The sequence below is a fragment of the Taudactylus pleione genome, unplaced genomic scaffold (genome assembly GCF_031769625.1).
Source record: "Taudactylus pleione unplaced genomic scaffold, aTauple2 ptg000454l, whole genome shotgun sequence".
Lineage (NCBI taxonomy): Eukaryota > Metazoa > Chordata > Amphibia > Anura > Myobatrachidae > Taudactylus > Taudactylus pleione.
In genome coordinates this window covers 15,173,381-15,197,449 of record NW_028284856.1, presented here as the reverse complement: position 1 = coordinate 15,197,449, position 24,069 = coordinate 15,173,381, and the positions used below count along the sequence as shown (strand labels likewise).

At 43.1% G+C, this 24,069-nt stretch overlaps 1 protein-coding gene across 8 annotated transcripts in view; it reads right to left on the bottom strand.

Moving 5' to 3' along the window:
• The window catches only part of NRG1 (neuregulin 1), an 811,282-nt gene that overhangs the window by 61,988 nt on the left and 725,225 nt on the right, over nucleotides 1-24,069 (bottom strand). For 3 of the 8 annotated variants that reach the window (XM_088448403.1, XM_088448405.1, XM_088448404.1), the window contains exon 1: nucleotides 1,515-2,130. The exons of the other annotated variants lie outside the window; for them this stretch is intronic. In XM_088448403.1, the coding sequence (XP_088304529.1) occupies nucleotides 1,515-2,118 (604 nt within the window). In that variant the 5' untranslated portion in view covers nucleotides 2,119-2,130. Of the gene's footprint in view, nucleotides 1-1,514; nucleotides 2,131-24,069 lie in introns of those variants that run through there. 8 annotated transcript variants of the gene reach the window in all.

Sequence of the window (24,069 nt, the reverse complement as noted above, 5' to 3'; positions counted from 1 at the left end):
CTTGTGAACAAAATGGAGTTTAAAACACGCCCATAAACTTGTGAAAAGAAAGATGTGGCAGATAGAGATGAAAGCTTTAACTAAATGGAACACCAAGTGGGTACACGAGTCGCTTGAATTCATAGGTGTCACCAAATTACATACATGATGTCCGATTATATTCTTAGGCATAAATACAGTGTACTTGCAAGGGAAAGAGACAACCTCAAGGTTACCCATTTATATAATATCAATAAAATAAAATATAAAGCCATGTTATGGTAACTACCAACACTGAACAGCACACTGGGTCTGTGAATTTAAAGCCATATTTCAGGATCTGATAGCCCAATCTTGTGGTGCGACTTCACCAACAAGGCATTCATGTAGGTGTCAAAAGAATTCGACCAGGCTATTAATCCCATGTGCTTCAAAACATTTAAACTCCTTACATCATTATTACTGCATATTAATCAACACCTACACTGAAAGTCTATAAAAAATGAATAGCCCCAAGTGTTTTTAAAGACTGAAGTAGGCAGCAGTTCATATTTACAGGCAAAGGGATTATTTGTCTCTATGTCAAGAGTATGGTCCTCTGATTCCTGATCTTACAGTGGCTATTTTCAGGTTGCAAGCACACCTTTGTTGAGTCTTATGCACAGTTTTGTGTTGACGCTTAGTTTTGTTTTGACGGCAGATAAAGCTTTATCAGTAGTGTTTAATTTTTTTTTTTAAGTACTACTGGTATCATACTTGCCAACTTTTGAAAAAGCGTTTCAGGGAGATGTGACAGCAGCACCTATGAGCATGGTGGTAAAGTGGGCGTGTACTGGTACATCTGAGAGGCGTGTCATAAAATTGACTTCCATCCTAATATAAATGAGCCCCAAAGCAGTTAGTAAAGATCTATTTGTTGATGAAAACACACTGATACTTTTCAAAAAAATTCATGTTTCCATAGGGATCATTGTGCCTTATAACTAATGCAGGGAAATGATACTAATGATCCCATTTTAATGTAAATATCTCTGTTTATTTTTATATATAACATATTCATAATGGGGGTAAGTTAGAATCAGGGAGAATACTAGGCTCTTCAGGGAGACAGGGAGATTGCTACTGTTTCAGGGAGTCTCCCTGACAATGAGGGAGAGTTGGCAAGTATGACTGGTATTAACAAATACAAATATGTCCTTGTACAAGATATTAAGGGAAAATGGAATATTATCATTTATATATTGTCAAGCACACAAACCAGATGTAGTGTACACGTAAAAAAAATGTTTAGATTATTGGGAAAAACCTGTTTACTAAACTAGTGACAACTACCACTCTGTGACTAGTTATACAGTTATTTAGCAATGACTTGAGAAACGTGAGATTGAGTTTATAGAAAATGTATCTATACAGATTATAATGTAACTTTATGCAGCATATCATATATAATATCCTTAATCCTGATCCAGTTAGAATCAATACATTATGCTGATAACTAACAAGTCAGTACAGATATAGGTACAATCTATACCTACCCTTTTTTGTTGTGACTGTTGTACTAGATTCTGAAGCTCCTAGATGACTTAGTGTAGAAGGCTGATATACTTTTTCCACTGAGGTGATTTTTGGTAAAATATTGTCTGTGGAAAATGACTGAAAAGTAGTCTCTGTAGGCAAAAGTGAGGATCCGACTTCCACGGTAACCTGAAGTTTACTTTCAGTAGTATTAACAAGTACAGGCAGAGTAAATACAGTAGATGGAACCAATGAACTCGCTGCAGAGTCAGCATAAATGATAGGATCTTGGCCTATTCTCCCAGGATCCAAATGAGTCGGAGAGTCATATTCAAATATTTTGTCTACAAATACCCATTTTAGGCCAGCAATACAGAGGCAGAGGCTTATCAGGCATGCCAGTATGGGAAGGATACATATCTTTTCTGAGCTAAGGCAGATTCTCAGCCTGTCTGCCTCCAGGCACACACAGCAGGTAATAGCGAGGCCTGCTATCCCCTGGGTAGTTCCATCCTCAGCTTGCGTCTCTGGCACGCTTCCTTCATCTTGAAGTTCAGTAGAGGGAGGGTCTGAGCTTTGCTCAGAGCAATGATTCTGAAAACCCTCTGCAGTATCCCCAGGCATCTTAAAGGCATAAATCTCAATCACCTTGCCTTAGTAAAGCATGAATTTGTACATGGTCCATTACCAGAGCAACAAGAAGGACATACAGTAAAAAACAATGCTGCATGTTACATTGCAAATCAATACAAAGTCTAAGTAGAAGATCATTACCAGTGAAGCAAACTAAATATAATGCTTTAGAGGAAGAGAGTGGCTTTTTCATGCTCTTCTTTGACAGTTTCGTAGTTAGGTGTGCATGCTTCTCACTCCTTTACAAATAGTTTTCCTCTTAGTTAGGTAACCCAATAGCCAAGATTGAATTGATGTATTCTCACCTGGAGCACAGGATGATAGTATCTGCTTGGCAGAAAATAGCTGTCATGAAGTAGCAACCACAAGAAAGGCAGTAAGTCCGGCAGCAGCAGCAGATGAGACAGCAGTGACAGCAGCAATATCATCCTGTTGTGTTAGAGCTACGAGTGAAAGAGGCTGAATCATTACAGAGCAGCAGGTGCTTGCTCTCCGAGCATCACTGCAAACACTATTATTACAGGCTGAGGTTTAAAAGGAATGATAGTGAGAGCTGCATGGTTACTCCCTTCTCCTTCTTTTGCTTAGTCCTCTTCAGCATCCTTCTTGTGTCTTTCCTTTTTAGAACAGGAGATTTTTTTCTATCCACTCAACCAGTCATGCACCTTATCACTTAGATTCTCCTTTCCCATCTGACTGTTCTCCCCCACCCACTGCAGGGCTGGTCTGAATAAAATTAGTGCATTCAGCAACACAGTGCTAACAGTGACTTCCTACTTTATCCAATTAGAAGGAATGAAGGCCATCAAATCATAGAGGAGGCAGCAGACTCAGGCTGCATTTATGACATTTTTCTCTCTCCTTCAGTTTTTTTTTCCACCTTTATTCTACTGTTTAGTTAGGGAAAGGCGCAGCAATCGATTACAGCAATCTTACCAGGCTACAATGGGGAGGAGATGGAGATGGTAGCCGTAGAGGCAGGACCCAAAGCTTAGCAGGTCTGATATTCGAGTCCTCCCCAGAGAGTGACTTTTTTTTCTAACTGCTGTTTCCTTTCGCCTTCTGCTCTTGTAAGTTTATCCTTCAGTGAAACAGCATTTTGTGAGATTCAAATAGTCCCAGCTTGCTGTACGTCTAAGATGATCAATTTACACAAAAAACCAACAAGCTAGATAGGGCCAGGTAGCTATTCTATAATACTTTATAACTGTCCAGTAGCTCATGAATCTAATACATATCTCTTTGCACAGCTTACTCCTTAATATGAAATTGCTTTAGGGCAGGAATAATTATAACAATGGCCAAGGTGACTATTATGACAAATGTAATTACACTAGAAATGATTACAATTCTTGCTGAAATATTAGGTTACATATTTGTATGCAGATAGGGATGTGGGTTAGTCTACAATGCAGCTGCTATGAGTGACATATGGGAAATGGTATTAAGGATGCCACAGATTTTTGTTTTGTTTAAATTCTGCAGACTAATGAAAGGTGTGGCAGGGGTACTGCCACATCATGGTGCAGCTTCAGAAACCGAATACTACTCCTTTTACTTCATATTTTAGATACGTTTTGAACTATTTTGCCAATTGCATTATTTTTGTGCTAACTCATCATAGGGTGTACTGTAGCTATAAAATAGCAATGCAAAAATTAATCAAGTTGTATTAGGTAAAGGAATGCTGAGTGTGTGGAAAGAAGCCATAACTGCTTGGCAAATAGTCATGCTGCGTCTTAAAGCTGCATTACCACTATTATTAAATGGCACTGAGATGCTCCTTCCCCTCTCTGGAGCCGTTGTGGTTCCCTTCACAGGCAAATAAAAAAATGGGGCAGTGAAATACTGCAAAGGGGAGATTCTGACTTCTGATTGGTCCTCTTGCACACACCCAGTGGGGTATAACAGTGGGGCTAGGTGTACAGTGTAAACAGGCCCCAGTGACAAGGAGGATTACGTGTGACATATTCTGCACCAAGAATAGACCACTTTTATGCCAAGCAGCACCCTCCATACCTGCTGCAGACGGGCACCATTCAGGCGATACATTCAACCAAGGTGGCACCAGCACATTAGACCTAAACAATCTGGCACTGTGCCAGAGCCATTGCAATATTTTGCATATTCTGAGTTATTTAGAAAATATCACCTGTGAGATTGTCACCGGCAGCAAGCATAGGTGGGCATGCTTCTTGGTACACAATGGGATCTATTGTGAATGTACTGTAGGATGTGTGGCATGGGGCCCTCCTAGAACTAAGGGCCTGTGGGCACTGCACTCCCTGCACCTACTGTAACACACCACAGAGTGTGTGTGAAAGGGCCATTGTGCTGATTTTAGAAGGTTGCAGATTAGGGGGGCATCTTTACTAAAGGTTGATTTTAATCGATTGAAAATAGATTCAAATCAACCTTTAGTAAATAAACCCTTAGGTGGTAGTGCAGCTTTAGATAGGTAGTGGACAGGTCTGGATAACCAATATTGTTGTTTTCAGTAAAAACAAATAATATTTAACAGTTAGCGGCCCCTAAATACTAAAGGTGCATACACACGTAACGATTTTTTGAACGGTTTAACTATAACGACGTCGTTATCGTTCAATCGTTCATTAAATCGTTCAGTTTCTGAGTTATAACGATGAACGATAATCGTTCATTCGCGTTCCCATTTGTGGTTTGTAGTTCATCGTCCATTTCTGACTGACCAACTTAACGATTTTCATTAAGGGAAGGGACATTTTTCGTTCATCGTTGAAAAAATTGTTCAAAAAATCGTTCATTACACTTCAAAAAATTGTTCACTTGTTCAAAGGAAAAACTGAACGAAATTCGTTCATAAAAATCGTTCACTAACAAAATCGTTACGTGTGTATGCAGCTTAATATTGATAAAACAAAACCCACAGAATGCAGACCTCTGGTGTAAAAGACATCAGCTCAGGTACAGAGTACAGACCTCTGGTGTAAAAGACATCAGCTCAGGTACAGAGTACAGACCTCTGGTGTAAAAGACATCAGCTCAGGTACAGAGCACAGACCTCTGGTGTAAAAGACATCAGCTCAGGTACAGAGTGCAGATCTCTGGTGTAAAAGACATCAGCTCAGGTACAGAGTGCAGATCTCTGGTGTAAAAGACATCAGCTCAGGTACAGAGTGCAGATCTCTGGTGTAAAAGACATCAGCTCAGGTACAGAGCACAGACCTCTGGTGTAAAAGACATCAGCTCAGGTACAGAGCGCAGATCTCTGGTGTAAAAGACATCAGCTCAGGTACAGAGTGCAGATCTCTGGTGTAAAAGACATCAGCTTAGGTACGGAGTGCAGATCTCTGGTGTAAAAGACATCAGCTCAGGTACAGAGTACAGACCTCTGGTGTAAAAGACATCAGCTCAGGTACAGAGGGCCTGATTCAGACCCACTCGCAAGCGATATGTGCTCGCAAGCGGGTCGATGGTGGCCCAGTGCGCATGTGCAAGACGGAGCCGGCTCCGTCGTGTGCATGCGCGAGACCCGGATAGCGACGGGCAAACCGTCGCTCCGGGTCTCGTACCAAAGGGGACATGCTGTCGATGTTGAGTGACAGCACGCCCCCTTTGGTGGGCGGGCCAGGGGCGTGGCTGCTAAGACGGAGGCGTTCCCATCACAAGTGATGTCAGTGGGAGTGCTTTCGGCTCTGTTAGAGCCGAAAGCACTCTTGGGCTTGTGGCAACGAGACCCTACCACAAGGGTCTTGTCGCAAGCCCGATGGTCGCGATGGTCTTGACCATCGCGACCATCATCATGGCCACTCGCTATAGCTGTGGGTGGTCACCCACAGCTATGCGAGCGGCCAGGAAACCGTTCTGAAAAACCAGAGGGACGGCCCTGATTCAGAGCAAGCGCTCTGTCAGAGCTTCCGGCTCTGAATCAGGCCCAAAGTACAGACCTCTGGTGTACAAGACATCAGCTCAAGTACAGAGCACGGACCTCTGGTGTAAGAGACATCAGCTCAGGTACAGAGCACGGACCTCTGGTGTAAGAGACATCAGCTCAGGTACAGAGCACATACCTCTGGTGTAAAATACATCATCTCAAAATCAGTTTACTCAGATTACAACAAACCAGAAATAATGGGGGAAATGGGATTCCCAGACAGAAAACAATATAACTAGGCAGCCATGTGCAGGTATTTATCCGATTGGCTCCATGATAGCGATATTTATGCAAATACCTCATTAGAAAGAGAATTTTTACCTAACAAAAGTCTAATTGCTTTTCTACATTTCCAAGATCAAAAAATACCTCCAGACTTAAGAAATAACCAACTATTATGGAACACCAGAAAACTTTGGCATGTGATTAGACATACAGTAGGGCCAAGTTAAACTTTTACAACACACTATTTCTTCCACTTTTACATAACCTAAACTTTCAAGAAGGCCGTGCTACATATGCATTCATATTATGGAAGGTTGGAGGGATTAATAACATAGGCTGCTTGGTCAATAGAAACACAAAACAACTATTATCGTTCTCAGATGCAGTGGATAAATATCCGACTATAACAGGTCATCCAATAGCCTTTCTTCAAACAAAACACTAAATTAACTCAGTGGTCAGTAATTTTACAGAAAATGATTGGGAAAATTCGATAGATACACTTTTTATGCGCACTCCTGTCACTGGGAAATCTATTTCACACTACTATACAGCCTTAACAGATAGTATGGAGCATTCTGCTTCAACTACAGGTATAGTAAAGTGGCTATTTCATTTCCCTTCATTAACTATCAATGACCTACTGAGGGCACTTGAAACTTCCCGTAAAATGTTTCCATCAGCCATGTATGTGGAGATGTTTTTAAATATTTTCCATCAAGCATATTTGTCCCCAAAGAGAAGCTTTAAAATGGGCCGTTCATGTTCACATTCTTGTTATCGATGTGGAGAGGAGAACGCAAATTTATTTCACTGCTTCTGGCTTTGCCCATTGGTCAGAATATTCTGGCTTCAAATAAAACAATATGCAGAAACCAATTTAATAAACTATTTACCCCTTACAGCAGAATGGGTGATATTAGGCATTTTGCCACCAAATATTAAAATAAGTAAGGGAGGGAAAAGACTATTAATGGCTATAAGTGCGGCAGGCCGCAAAACTATTTTGCAAGAATGGATATCAACATTTATTCCATCCTTATCATTATTCAGATTTAAACTTTTTCACCTATTTCGAACGGAATGGGTGGAAGTTATTTTGGAGAAAGAATACAAAACGGAGAGATCTTTCGATATGTGGGAAAGCTACATATCTACGTTGTCCATAGATATGAGACGTCAAATACACCAAAGTCTTCATACTACTTCATGGTACTTATTGCGGATGATTGAAAATGACCCACCTATCATTCTAGATGCGAATCCTGACTAGGCAGGCCAGTGGGGGGGACGAGAAGAAGGAGTTCTTTTACTTTCATTTAATGTACTTTGTTATATTGTAATTTATATAAATAATATAAATCTATTGAATGTATTTACAAAATTAGATACACTGTAACAATGAATCTTATGATGACAGCTCAATATATACAGATGTATATTTGTATTATTTTATTGTCCTGATTATTGTGTTTGTATTGTATTTTCTGTATATGGAAAATCTGCTATGCATGGTGCTTCAATAAAAAAAGAAAACTAAAAAAAAAAAATACATCAGCTCAGGTGCAGAGCGCAGACCTCTGGTGTAAGAGACATCAGCTCAGGTACAGCGCACAGACCTCTAGTGTAAAAGACATCAGCTCAGGTACAGAGCACATACCTCTGGTGTAAGAGACATCAGCTCAGGTACAGAGCGCAGATCTCTGGTGTAAAAGACATCAGCTCAGGTACAGAGCGCAGATCTCTGGTGTAAAAGACATCAGCTCAGGTACAGAGCGCAGACCTCTGGTGTAAAAGACATCAGCTCAGGTACAGAGCGCAGACCTCTGGTGTAAGAGACATCAGCTCAGGTACAGAGCGCAGACCTCTGGTGTAAGAGACATCAGCTCAGGTACAGAGTACAGATCTCTGGTGTAAAAGACATCAGCTCAGGTACAGAGTACAGATCTCTGGTGTAAAAGACATCAGCTCAGGTACAGAGTACAGATCTCTGGTGTAAAAGACATCAGCTCAGGTACAAAGTGCAGACCTTTGGTGTAAAAGACATCAGCTCAGGTACAAAGTGCAGACCTTTGGTGTAAAATACATCAACTCAGGTACAAAGCGCAGACCTCTGGTGTAAAAGACATCAACTCAGGTACAAAGCGCAGACCTCTGGTGTAAAAGACATCAGCTCAGGTACAAAGCGCAGACCTCTGGTGTAAAAGACATCAGCTCAGGTACAGAGCACATACCTCTGGTGTAAAAGACATCAGCTCAGGTCTGTGGTGTAAGAGACATCAGCTCAGGTACAGAGTGCAGATCTCTGGTGTAAAAGACATCAGCTCAGGTACAGCGCACAGACCTCTGGTGTAAGAGACATCAGCTCAGGTACAAAGTGCAGACCTTTGGTGTAAAAGACATCAGCTCAGGTACAGCGCACAGACCTCTGGTGTAAGAGACATCAGCTCAGGTACAGAGCACAGACCTCTGGTGTAAGAGACATCAGCTCAAGTAACTATAGAAAAGTACTTTTCAACTCAAATACTCACTATGGGGCTGATTCTGACTAGGACACTGCTGCAATGGTGTTCGCGTCTTCTGCTGTAGCTGTGCCTAAAACTTTATGCTAATGTTAGTATAAGCACTTCAGCAGCTGCAGACACAACCATCAGGACTTGTACCAGCCCCATGCTAGGCACAGAATATCCATCAAAGTCTGGTCTCCAATGTACGTGGTCAAGTGCCTGAGTCCTATACCACTCCTGCAACACTTCCATAACATGCAAATAAGATGCAATATCTTAGTGTATCTGCATAGCCACCTCCCAATCACTGACCAGGAATATCCAATACATTTCAGAGTCTGTGCAGCTCAATCAGTCCTGTAACTCTGTACACGCAGTTGCAAAAAATGCCAACTTACGTGAACATTGGCATGGCATGGACTCAGAATGTCCTCCAAATTCTGATTGCTCTGCATGTTAGTTCATTGGTCAATTATAGCAGGTCAGGGGCCGGGAACGTCCGGGAGGCTCCCAAAATATCGTCTGGTGCTCCCAGCCGCCGGAAAAAGTGAGACATCTTTTGTGCGACTTTTTCCCTCAAAATGCATCTTATTCGCAAAGCGATGTGAATGGGATGCACAAGCAGCTTATGCTGATTAAAATATGTGGCATGCCTATAATTCTGTGTGTGACTGCAGTTATATCTGCATGTGAAATGCTACGTTACAGTGCCAACGACTGTGATATAGGCATGCTGCATACCATTTTAATCAGCATAAGCTGCTTGTGCATCCTATTTACATCAATTTGTGAATAAGACGCATTTTAAGGGAAAATTTGCACGAAAATACGGTTGGCTCTACCGAGTCACGCAACAGCATGAAGGGCTGTTTAACGCGCAAGGAGACTAGATGTATGTGGACACATTTGAAACATGTAAAATGAATGTCCTAAGTTCTGGACTGTACTAGGGAAGAGGTTCTAGTGTTTAAAGTATACCCGTATAAGCAGTGTTTTAAAAAAAATAAACAACTACAACTGGAATAAATATAAATATAAAAGAAATATCAAACATAAGTGTGTCTAGAAAAACACATTCATCCTTCTGATTATTATTATCATTATTATTATTATTATTATTATTATTATTATTATTATTATTATTATTATTATGTCATTTATTTATATTGGGTCACAAGTGCTCTGCAGCGCTTTACAAAGTACATAAACAACTAGGTGACCAGTGACTTACAGTACAATGCAAGAAAAGGACATGGATAATAAGGGCATGGATTACATTAGCAACCACAACACCAACATAAGGAGCAGAGCATAAACAACTAAGTGTTAGGTGCCTTAGTGGGGAGTAAGAAGTAGATGAAAGTAAAGTAAGGAGAAGCACAAGAGGGCAGAGGGCCCTGCTCGTAAGAGATTACATTCTAATAAATATGACATACTGTACTCTTCAACCTCCTCTTCTATTTAGATAGGCCATCACGGTTTGTTACTTTATTCTGGAGTCACTTAGACACTGCTTATACTAGAAGCACTTACAGTACTAGCTAACTCTAGAACATCATGAAGTTATTTACATCTATCTGCATGCAGGGTGTCCCATTCCACGTGCCAATCGCACAGTGTTCACATCAGCACAGGCACTGTAGGGAAATGCCACGCATTAATACAGTTTGACTTTTCAATAAAAACACCCACTTGCATTTCACTCCCCTTCCACACTGCACCGAAATAGACACTGGTGTTATTACACCCTCAAGGCAGAAAATGTCTGAACTAAAACAGTGGAATTTAAAAAAAGAAAATTCTGACATTAAACCATGAATATCAAAAGTGTTGTGTAACACAACTGGCCACACATGATGTTTTGGAGAAGAATAAATGTGGACGGAAGCAGTCATAATTCAAATGATATACTGGAAGTTAGGTCAATTTTTTTTATACTGTACTTGTATTTTGGCTAAATTAAAGGGGAACTGATGTACATAACTTTTTAAACTCCTGCGGGGTGTGATTAATTGACATTTCAAAATCGAAACCTAACACATAAAACGCTTAACTTTACACTGATATTCTGAATGCAATTGTGAAAATGTAAACTAAACAATAGGTATACAGTGTGCATCTAGCTAGAACAGGGAGTAAATGGTATTCTGTACAAATAGGAAATATAGGGGTCTATGTACTAAGCCTTGGAGAGAGATAAAGTGGATGGAGATAAGGTGCCAACCAATCAGCTCCTAACTGTCATTTTTCAAACACAGCCTGTAAAGTGACAGTTAGGAGCAGCAGCGGCTCCTTACCTGTCTGGGTGGGGGGGTCAGCACAGCATAGGCTGCAGTCTATGCAGCCCTCTCCTCCCTTCCCATCCTGTTGATTGACAGCTGATGTCACAGGGAGGCTCGTCTTAAGTCCGGCGGCCTCGAGGGGCGGAGCCTAAATGAGTGGTGTTGCCTAAAAGTGCGTACACACAGAACAATATATCTTAACGATATGAACAATAACGATATCGTTCAATGATATATCATTCATATTGTTCCGTGTGTATGCAACGAACGACCAACAATGTCCGCGCCCCCTGGATGATAACGATATCGTCCATCGGGCATGCAGGCCAATCTGGACGATATTGTTCATTTTCCATAGGGGTTTCCGATCGTTGGTCGTTCATCGTTGGTGACATCTTTGGTGTGTGGATGACCAATATCATTCATCCAGCACACCAGGAATTTCAAGGGAGATCGTTCAGCGATATTGTTCGCTGAACAGATCGTCTCGTGTGTACCCAGCATTAGCCCAGTGCTGCTAACAGACAGGCTGCCTATGAGCCAAATAGGGCTGCCATAATAGCAGGGGAGTGGCTCTCATGGAAAGCACTCTCTTTGCTATTGCAATCCGGACTGGCAGTCCCAGGGGGAGAAAACACTTCCTCCTGGGACTGCCTTTCTGGAGCTGATCAGTAAGGAATGCTTCCAATGAGAAGTCACTGCCACTGCTAGCCTAGTAGGCAGTCCCTGCGGGTGGCAGATTTTACTGGGTAAAATCTGCCACTGGTTAGGAGCCGATTGGTTGGTACTTATCTCCATCCACATTATCTCTCTCCAAGGCTTAGTACATAGACCCTATAATACTGGGTGGAACAAATATTTTGATCATTATGGTCAGTTCACAAAAAACACTCGACTTATACTTATTGTCTATCTAAAGTGACATATAACATGTTCCAAGCTATTTTCACTCTCTTGTGTTTGCTGTTATGTTTCTTGGGTAATAGTGTCTTTACTGACAGGCCAGCATGAATTTATGCCAAGATCAGCCATTTTGGAACATTGCTGCATGGGAGCCCTGTGTAAAGAATATAACTGAGCACTCAAACCTCCGAAGACTGTGAAAGTGGATCTGTTGCTTCTTCCTTTATGCTGCTGGCTAATGGCAGCAGAAGTGTATATAACTCATATATATTTTATATAATCTACAAGCATACTGGCTAAGTGGACATTTTGGTGGGATTGTTATAGTGCAATCTGTTATCCTCCATTTCATTTCAGAATAATTAGAAATGCTACAGACCCTCTGCAGTCTCAGATACGTGCTGCTGTATAGACAGATTTATTTGCAGCCAGATAGAGATGCAAACTGACTGCTGAGTAAGAGTGAGAAAGAGCTGTCAGAGGCTAATATGCAAATGACTAAGTAGCCGGACAGTACACAAAGCAACTGACAAAGGGGGAGATGTACTAAGCTTTGGAAAGTGATAAATTGGAGAGTGATAAACTAGCAGCCACTCATCTCGTCACTGTCATGTTACAGCCTGTGTTTGAGAAATGACCGGAGCTATTGGTTGGAACTTTATCACTCTCCAGAGCTTAGTTCATCTGCCCCAAATAGAGGAATTTATTTAATTTGGTTAACATGGTGCGGCTAAGGGGGGACTGGGAGCAATCACACAGGACACGTTCTGCACATGCGCACAGGGGCGGATCTAGAATAAAATGACAGGGGGGAACCATGACAGGTGGAAAAGTGGGTGTGGCCTCACAGTAAGGGGCGTGACTTATAATGGAATGCCGTATCCACATGCCACACCCGTGTTGGAGAGGCAGTGGGTGACGCCCGAGAATGGGGGAGCCAGTGGCTGACACCAAAGGAAGGCAGTGGGTAACGTAGAATATGACAGGGATAAACTGTGGGTGACAGGGGAGAGATAGTGGGAGGAGAGGCAGTGACAGGAAAGGGTGATGGGAAGAGGCAGTGAGTGACAGGGAGAAGGTGACTGGAAGAGGTAATGGGTGACAGGGAGAGGGTGCCAGGAGAGGCAGTGGGTGACAGGGAGAGGCAGTGGGTGAAAGGGCAAAGAGGTCATAGGGAGAGAGAGCGGGAGAAGGAGAGGCAGTGAGTGACAGGGAAGGGTGATGGGGAGAGACAGTGAGTGACAGGAAATGGTGATGGGGAGAGACAGTGAGTGACAGGAAAGGGTGATGGGGAGAGGCAGTGAGTGACAGGAAAGGGTGATGGGGATAGGCAGTGAGTGACATGGAAGGGTGTTGGGGAGAGTCAGTGGGTGACAGGGAGAGGAAGACAGGGAGAGGCAGTGGGTGACAGGGAGAAGGTGATGGGAAGAGAGGTAACGGGGAGAGATAGTGGGAGACAGAGAGGCAGTGAGTGACAGGCAGTAGGTGACTGGAAGAGGTAGTGGTTGACAAGTAGAAGGTGATGGGGAGAGGCAGTTGGTGACAGGAGAAAAAGGTAATAGGAAGAGACAGTGGGAGATGGAGAGGCAGTGGGTGACATGAAAGGGCGATGCGGAGAGGCAGTGGGTGACAGGAAAGGGTGATGGGGAGAGATAGTGGGTGACAGGAAAGGGTGATGGGGAGAGGCAGTGAGTGACAGGAAAGGGTGATGGGGAGAGGCAGTGAGTGACAGGAAAGGGTGATGGGGAGAGGCAGTGGGTGACAGGAAAGGTGATCAGTGAGTGACAGGAAAGGGTGATAGGGAGAGCTAGTGGGTGACAGGAAACGGTGATGGGGAGAGACAGTGGGTGACAGGAAAGGGTGATGGGGAGAGACAGTGAGTGACAGGAAAGGGTGATAGGGAGAGCTAGTGGGTGACAGGAAAGGGTGATGGGGAGAGGCAGTGAGTGACAGGAAAGGGTAATGGGGAGAGGCAGTGGGTGACAGGAAAGGGTGATGGGGAGAGGCAGTGAGTGACAGGAAAGGGTAATGGGGAGAGGCAGTGGGTGACAGGAAAGGGTGATGGGGAGAGGCAGTGAGTGACAGGAAAGGGTAATGGGGAGAGGCAGTGGGTGACAGGAAAGGGTGATGGGGAGAGGCAGTGAGTGACAGGAAAGGGTAATGGGGAGAGGCAGTGGGTGACAGGAAAGGGTGATGGGGAGAGGCAGTGAGTGACAGGCAGTAGATGACTGGAAGAGGTAGTGGGTGACATGGAGAGGGTGCCAGGAAAAGGTAGTGGGTGACAGGGAGAAGGTGACGGGGAGAGGCAGTGTGTGATAAGAGAAAGAGTTAATAGAGAGATATAGTGGGAGATTGAGAGTCAGTGGGTGACAGGAAAGAGTGATTGGGAGAGGCAGTGAGTGACATGGAAGGGTGTTGGGGAGAGTCAGTGGGTGACAGGGAGAGGAAGACAGGGAGAGGCAGTGGGTGACAGGGAGAAGGTGATGGGAAGAGAGGTAACAGGGAGAGATAGTGGGAGACAGAGAGGCAGTGAGTGACAGGCAGTAGGTGACTGGAAGAGGTAGTGGTTGACAAGTAGAAGGTGATGGGGAGAGGCAGTTGGTGACAGGAGAAAAAGGTAATAGGAAGAGACAGTGGGAGATGGAGAGGCAGTGGGTGACATGAAAGGGCGATGCGGAGAGGCAGTGGGTGACAGGAAAGGGTGATGGGGAGAGATAGTGGGTGACAGGAAAGGGTGATGGAGAGAGGCATTGAATGACAGGAAAGAGTTATGGGGAGAAGCAGTGGGTGACAGGGAGAAGGTGACAGGAAGAGAGCTAATGGGGAGAGATAGTGGGAGATGGAGAGGCAGTTGGTGACAGGAAAGAGTGATGGGGAGAGGCAGTGAGTGACAGTTCAGGGTGATAGGAAAAGGCAGTGGGTGAGAGGGAGAGGGTGACGGGGAGAGGCATTTGGTGACAGGTAGAAGGTGACTGGACGAGCTAGTGGGTGCGAGGATAGGCAGTGGGTGACAGGGAGTAGGTGACAGGGAGAGACAGTGGGTGACAGGAGAAAGAGGTAATAGGGAGAGATAGTGGGAGACGGAGAGGCAGTGGGTGACATGAAAGGGTGATGGGGAGATGCAGTGGGTGACAGGGAGAAGGTGACAGGGAGAGGCAGTGAGTGACGCCAGGGAGAGGGTGACAGGCAGTGGGTAAGAAGGAGAGGCAGTGGGTTGTGCCAGGTAGAGGGTGAAAGGTAGTGGGTGACAGGGAAAGGGTGATGGGGAGAAGCAGTGGGTGATATATAGGGGGGCACTGGCTGCATGGGAAGGGAGCAGTGAGATGGTGGCAGGAGGAGGGGAACACTAGGCTGGAGAAGAGGGTTCACTGGGCTGAATAAGGGGGACACTGACTGGACTAGCTGGAGGGTTCCTTGTTCAGGGGCAGTGGGCTGGTTGGGGGATGGAAGGGGGAGATAATGGGCTGGCAGGGTGGGAGATACTGGGATGGGGGTCAGTGAGATGTTGTGGGACACTGTTGGATGGGGACACTGTGATTGGGGGACACTGGGCAGGATATGAAGGGGACAGTGAGAAAGGGGTGGGAGGGGGAACACTGGGCTGAAGGAGGAAGGATCACTGTGACTGAACTGGCTGGGGGGTTCTAGGTAGGGGGGCAATGAAATGGGCACAGTGAGGCGGGTCAGCATTGGTGGGTACACTGGGCTGGACAGTGCCTCTGAGACATAGGGAGCAGTCAGGGGTATAGGAAGCAGTCAAAGGTATGTCAGTGGCATAGGGAGCAGTCAGGGGCATTTTGAGAAGTCAGAGGTGTCAGTGACATAGGGAGCAATCAGTGGCATAGGGAGCAGTCAGGAGCCAGCAGGTGACAGGTCTGGGGTGCAGCATATTGCAGGGCATGGGGCGGTACCAAGTGACCCACGGCTGTACCTCCGGCAAGCGGAGACAGTGAGTGACTGACCTGAAAGAGCAGCACAGAGTCAGCAACAGCACCAGTTTCACGCCCTGTGTCCCATGCTGCGGCACCTGTAACTTTCTTTTCCCGAGGAAAGCACTGCACAGCATGGAACCCCCGATGACGCTGGGATTGGAGGAGGTCTTGTAGAGGTGCACGCTGGTCCATGGGGAGGGGCCAGCCACCCAGAAGAGCACATGTAAACTGGGAGCGGCCCGGCAATGTGCCCTGGAGCTGACTCATTAGGCTGCCGAAATAAAACTATAAACTCTGCAGTCAGCAGCCCCCTAAGACGTTGGCCTCCAGGGAAAGAGTCCCCCTCTGCATCACCCTGGTGGTGGGTGGGCAGGTTACGATTTGCTTCAGTATAACTAATATAAAACTTCCCCTAAAAGACGCCCCCCCCCCCCCCAGAATCCACCACTGCATGCGCAGAATGGGTCCTGTGCCTGCCCAGACCAGAACCATCGGTTTTTACGTAAACTATCAATTTTGCCTCCTTGCACCTCCTACCCTGGACCCATTATGTGCATCTGCAGATCACACCTTTTTTTAAGTCTACATACAGTAACTGCAACTATTTAGCCTGTTATGCATAGATAGTCATGTGTCATACATATTGTGATAGTGTACTCTTTTGTTAAGCTATTGTTCCGGAGGCATTTGGCTTTGCTATTGAGTGTGGTGTACCCTAGACAGGACATGTAAACAGGAACATTAGATGACAAACGTACATGAAAATAATCTATAATGTTCCATTAGATAGTGTAATACATTTATGGCTGGCGATCTGCATAGCACTGTAATATAATATCCTCAATATTGGAGGGGTTTGATTGAGGAAAATGTACAGGAGCCTTACACCAGGAAGCTAAGAAATACCCTAACATTGAAAACTATACCACAGGCTATTATAGATCAGGAAATACTAATTATTCATTTTCTTACTGCAATTATGAAATAATGCTGACCTCTACAAAATAAGTTAGATGCTAACATTTTATCTAATATACCACTCATACCACTCAAAACAATAAAAGAATGAAGAGAATATCTAATAAAGTGTCTCACAAAAACAGCAAATTAATTTAAATGTTAATGACTGGAGTTAGGTATGGTTAGTGAGCGAGACTCAGGTGAGTAAAAGGAATTGTTAGCAGATGTTGAAAATCAGTATTATGTTTAGCTGTTTGTACGATGGAGATTATAATAGACTCAGATCTATACTAATATCCATGGTATGCTCGCCGTTTAGTAAATAGGGTCTAACATACCCTCAAAAGTAAGAGATCTGCTGACTTCTGATATAGAAACTTACTTTCATTACAGGAACTCTGCTTTTAATATAAAATATATGGATTAATATTAGAGAACCAATAGGATGTGTGTATAATTCCAAAGGTGGCACCCTGTCCTTCTATATCAAGATGCTCTCGGTGTCAATGTTGTTGAGTTTAGACAAATATAATTGAATTGAATTTTGCCTAAGAAACAATGGGGTAGATGTTAACGTGCCGCTAGAATGCTTCCTGCTTCACCTCTTTACCGAGGCGAAGCAGGAAGCACTAACGATGAGATGTAAGACCATCTCATCGGCCAGAGAGGGGGAGCGTTAACTCCCCCCTCTGGCGCTACCTGCAAGAGACCACAGCGCATCAGCCTAGAGCTGATGCCCTGTGTCTCTGTCCCGGCCGGCTCCAAGTATCGTGAGATACCCGCGTGCAGCCTGGAGCTGGTAGCTGCCGCAGCAGGGACAGCGCTGTCCCTGCTGTAGGGATAGGCTAGCGCCAGGCTGTAGCTGTCGATAATGAAAGCTACAGCGGGCCGAACGGTCAGGCGATCTGACCATTAGTATATGGCCCAGGCTATCGGTGCTGCTATCTTGTAGATAGCAGCACCGATAATGATTGGGGCGCCCCTGTCATTTACCGCCCAGACCCCCGATCATACATCAGGGAGAAGCGGTATCAGTGCACATAACATGCGCTGATACCGCTTCTGGGGGTCTATTTTCTAAGCATTGTTAGGAGACAGAGTGAAAAGTGATAAGAAATTGATAAGGTGCCAGCCAATCAGCTCCCAACTGTCATCTCACAGGCTGTATTTGAAAAATTACAGTTGGGAGCTGATTGGCTGGCACCTTATCACTTTCTTATCACTTTTTACTCTGTCTCCTAACACTGCTTAGTAAATAGACCCCCTGGGCTTCATACATCTCCCCCAATATGTTAAACAAAACTTTGTAATAAACTACTAACACATAGGGCAACATCTTGGGATCAAAACCACTGAGAATTGGCGTTTAGTTAATCTAGCCCATAGAGCGCTGTTGTTAAGTAATTTTTTTCAATATAAAAAATAATTCTGTGGGTTGAATATTACTATTAATTTCAATCAAAAACTTATTGGAACTGAATTGTTTTTGTCTGGGAATGCTGTTCAATGACCATGCTCATAGAACATGCGGAACCATTATACGACCAACTTATTCATATTCCATCCTGTACTCAGTAGTGAGGATCTAAACACACTGAGCAATAGAATCTGCTCATACATGGTCATTTATAAGTAATGCTATTAATTATATTAACTGTGATGCTTTGTAATACATTGGCCTGTATCCAACAGGCTTTCAAATGTAAATTGAAAATAAATTGTTATGATGTTTTTCCAGGCAAAAACTGATAAAATACTGTATATTAAAAAAATATTTAAGTGAAAAACCTATTAAAGAGAAACTGTAACTCATAATACGCTATTCTTTAATTACAATGGCTAATCCACTAGTATATAAGATTTCGAAAATACCAGAAATATTTCTTATTTCTTGCTACTTCTATCACATTACACACAGATCACTCCTATACTCTGCAATAAAATACTCTAATCAGTCTGCAGGCTCATGTAGTTACAGGAAGTGGGATGCATAATTTAAATAGCTGCAGAGGCTATCTTAGCACTGCAGTGGTAAGATCCAGCTATTGGCAGCAGGAATCTTGCCAGTGCATTAGGAGATGGAATATAGCAGAATTATGCCAAAAAATAGCATAGTAATAACGATTATTAAAACAAAAAACAGTAGCTTTCACCTACAATGCCTGCCAACACAATGCAGTTAACACAGGGAAAATTGTGCAAGTCATTGTTAACACTTAAATGTATCATCTTAGAAAATAACCCTAGTTCATTTTATATGGATACTATATAGATAATTGTTAGGCCTTGCATTTCAATATGTGATTATTTGTGAATATGTGTAATTAATACAAATATTATAGTATCAGACATATCCAGTACTCTATTCTGATGTGTAGTGAAAGCAGTTGCATGACATTTTGTACAGAATGATAAAATGATGTATGAAAATATTTGACATTTTACTGTATATATTAAACAATGTCTGTACACTTTATTACTGAGCTGAATACTATACCTAAAATAACAAAGATTGAAATGTTAAATGGAAGACTCTTCTCTAAGATAGTATAGTGTATCAGGTTTGCAAATTCTCTCCTATGCGCATAACCATCTAATATTTTGTGAGACAAGCTTGATTTAAGTTAAAAATGTGCAATTATATTTCAATTATGTAACTGACAAAGTTTGTTCTTGATTACTATTATTATTACTATTATTATTACTATTATTATTATTACTATTATTATTATTACTATTATTATTATAAACAAGCAGGATTAAAATCTAGAAATTTTCTGTTTACGCACATGTCACAAACTACTGTAATGTGTCCAAGAACTGTCAGATAATGAGAAGGCAGACATGTTTGTGTACTCATCTAAGATGCAATGCACTAACATTTTCCCTGATGAATGTATTTCATATAACAAATGCACTTTCACCTCATTCACATTCAGAGCATACAGACTACAGAGGACATTGATACAACACAGAGACAGTGCTGTGTATAGCACACGTGATAGCTTTGTACTTCATACAATACCATATTTTATGCTGATCAGATGAATGAGAATTTGTATGTTTTAAAGTAACACACAGTGACCACTTCTAGTAGCCGTTCATATTTATTTCCCTTCTATCTGTTATCTCTGTATAATGGATATACTGGCAGGAAGAGCAGTAGCCACAAATCTGCAGGTGACTCTGTCTGCACTAATCAATTAAAGACAACCTTATTAGAGATATTCCATTGTTAAGCAGTTGCTTTCAAGAATCAGCACCACTATGCTGAACAGCACCCAGCTGACCTAGATAGCCTTTACTATGAGTTGCTACAGTATAACTACTGTATTACAGGGAAGATTTGATCTTAAAGCATCAACTGGTGCAAAGTTATCTGACCACATTCCAGATTCTAGAATCTGTGAAAAGCTTAGCATAGATTAGGTGAAATTAAGAATGCGCTATGAGTAAAAGAGAGTACTAATCAATTTTTAAGTTACATTCTAGGAACTAACAAACTCTATGGTGTATATTTACTAGAGTGCAGGTTTTTAAAAGTAAAGATGTTGCCCATAGCAACCAACCAGATTCTACTTACCATTAGCTAGCACCTTCTAGAAGATAATAGCTAGAATCTGATTGGTTGCTATGGGCAACATCTCCACATCTAAAAACCTGCACTTTAGTAAATATACCCTATATCTTTCTGTACAATGTACTACACATAGGGCCTAATTCAAAGATTTACGCAAAGCTGATATATATTTTGCAGATCAAGCGATTATTTGCAAATGCAAACGCATGAGAGCTGCACTACACAAAGTCAGCGATTGCATTTCAATTACGTCCGTACACAGGAACCATTCGCAAAGTGAGTGACAGGTAGTCAGTGTTTGGGCGTGGTAACAGGGGGGTGGTTAGAAGAATGCAGGCATGTCTGACCATTTAAACGCCACTTTGTGGACGTGCATAAATTAGTCATTGTGATATCTTGTGTAGCATGAGAGCTCTCTGGGGGAAAGGAAAACTGCAAAATATGCGGCTGGCCAGACTTGCCATATAAGCAGCATGGCTGCCCGATGTGCGTCGATGTTACCGATGTTTACTCTGTTGCACATCATCGTACAGATATGAGAAGGCAGCAGTGGGCGTCCCTATGCTCTGCTTTGCTTTGGAAGGGATTTGCATATTTTAGCAACTTGCAACATCAAATGATCAGTTTAAAAATGGCAGCATAACCAGGAAAACATTTTTCTTCAAAAGAGAAGAAAAGGGAAATAAGGTTAATACTGATATATAAATATTATATTTATTTATTTATTTATTTTGGAGCAGTTTCCCCACTATTTTTTACTATTTTATTTTTCAATTGGAAACATTATTTAAAATGTAGACATATGCTCTTCTGCAACTAGCGGCATGTAAAAAAAAAGTTTCAGGATCTTGGTGGACTTTTTTTTTATTTAAGTTTTTGTTGCGTTTATTGTATGAAAGTAAATTATTGTTATCATTACTGTAATTGCCCTGTAAAGCATAACAAGAAATCAGGGCAGTACTGGCACAATCTAAGTTTTCAAGCCTTCTCTGCCTACTTAGGACTCTTTATTAGAGATTGCATGCTCGTGAGTGGCAAAGATACTTGCATTAGAAACCTTATCATCTAATTTTTCCAATTGGTTTCAGAAATGCTTGTGTTCCGTCAAGGTCACATTGTCCATGATGCTGCAGTTTGGCAAGTCTCTGGTTACTCAGCATCATCAGTTCCAGGGAGCTTTGTGCAGAATAAATTATCCTTCTGTTTTGACAAGGAGCCAGCTTAAAAATAAAACTCCTTTTCAGCATAGCTAAATGCCTACCGGTATTTAGGATGCCATGGCATGTTATATTTATAAGAAAAAAACAATTTTATAATGAGAATTACATTTTTTTTCTTAAACAGAAAATGAAACTGGTGCCTTAACTTCACCAGCAAAAAATATATTTGTATTCCAATTTTTGCGTATATAGGAGATTTATCAAAGCTTGAAAAGAGTTAAAGTGGAGAGAGATAAAATACCAACCAATCAGCTACTAACTGTTTGTGAAATGACAATTAGTAGCTGATTGTTTAGAACATTATCTCTCTCCACTTTATCTCTCTCCAAGCTTTGATAACTCTCCCCCTAAATACTCAAAAATTGGAATAAAAATATATTTTTTGCTAGCGAAGTTAAGGCACCAATTTAATTTTCTGTTTAAGAATAGAGATAGATAGGAACCATGTAGCCTGCCACTGAGCCTCCTCCCTCTCTGCCGCTGCTGCTTGCAGGGGTCCCAGGGTAACAGGGGCCAGGCTGGCAGTGATGAACTGATGCAGCCTTCCCCTCAACCTCCACCTACTCCACTAATGATGACAAGGGCAGCCCGGCAGTATGGACTGCCGCAGCCTGCCCCTGATCCTCCATCTGCTGCGCTGCTGCATGACAGGGGTGGCCCAGCAGTATGCACTGCTGCAGCCTGCACCTGATCCTCCTAGTGCTCTGCCGCTGCTGCCAAGTATCCCAGGGTGACATGGACTGCTGCAGCTTTGCACCTGTGATGGAGGTGAGGTCAGGATGGTACAAAAGTAGGCTGACACTGCCGGCCAGTGTGCACCTACTTATCGTTCAGTTGGGGGGAACTTTCCCCCTACACTAGAACAATTAGTTGGAAAAAATCAAACATGTTTGATTTTCCCAACTAGTTGGAACGACAGTTTTTGGCCAATTTTCAGTGCGTGGGAGCAAACGAATGATTATCGTTTGCTCCCACACACTGGACAATTATCATTCCAACCAGCCGACTAGTTGCCCAAATCCTGCCCAAAACTGAATGAACTCTTGCAGGTAAAAGCCTTTCCCTCTGTTTACTTGGTGTAGGAACTGTGTTGACTACAGAGACATGTGTGTGCAATGCGGGGAGTAGTCATCAGGTTGACATTAGCAATGTCTACATTCATAATGCAGACAACACAGTTATGATGTTGACACTGCTAAAATTTCGGCAATCAATTTGTCAACATTCTTAGAATGCCAACATGTCAAATGTTGACATTTTCAGAATGTCAAATTTAATGTTAGGCTGCGGGGGGAAGGCTGTAGGGTTAGGCACTAGGGGAGGTTAGGGTTAGGCTGCGGATGGAAGGCTTAGGCACTAGGGGAGGTTAGGGTTAGGCTGCAGATGGAAGGCTGTAGGGTTAGGCACTAGGGGAGGTTAGGGTTAGGCTGCGGGTGGAAGGCTTAGGGTTAGGCACTAGGGGAAGTTAGGGTTAGGCTGCGGACGGAAGGATTAGGGTTAGGCACTAGGGGAGGTTAGGGTTAGGCTGTGGATGGAAGGCTTAGGGTAAGGCATTAGGGGAGGTTAGGGTTAGACAGCAGACAGACAGCTGTAGGGTTAAGCAGTATGGGAGGTTAAGGTTAGGCTGCGGATGGACAGCTGTAGGGTTAAGTACTAGGAGAGGTTAGGATTAGGCTGCGGACGGAAGGCACTAGGGGAGGTTAGGGCTAGGCTGCGGACGGAAGGCCTAGGCACTGGGGGAGGTTAGGGTTAGGCTGCGGACGAAAGGCCTAGGGTTAGGCACTAGGGGAGGTTAGGGCTAGGCTGTGGATGGATGGCTTATAATTAAGCACTAAGGGGACGGTTAGGGTTAGGCTGTGGACGGAAGGTTTAGGATTATGCATTAGAGGGGTTTAGGGTTAGGCTGTGGGGATGTTAGGGTTAGGCAATAGGGGGGTTTAGGGTTAGGCTGTGGGACTGTTAGGGTTAGGCACTAGAAATACTGTAAGGTTAGGCATTAGAGGGGTTTAGGGTTAGGCTATGGGGATGTTAGGGTTAGGCAATAGGGGGGTTTAGGGTTAGGCTGTGGGAATGTTAGGATTAGGCAATAGGGGGGTTTAGGGTTAGGCTGTGGGGATGTTAGGGTTAGGCAATAGGGGGGTTTAGGGTTAGGCTGTGGGAATGTTAGGGTTAGGCACTAGAAATACTGTAGGGGTAGGGATTAGAAATAGGGAAGTAATACTCACCAGAACGCCAGTACCCGCACATAGTCAGTGACGACATTATGGCCATATGGACATTTTCATGTCAACATGATGAATGTCGACATATCATAACACACCTGGTTTCTACATTCAACTTGAATATTTGTAATTGTTTCCAAAGCTATGCCGTAACTGATATACGGAGACATCACGTTTGTGTAACACAGAGTGCTGACA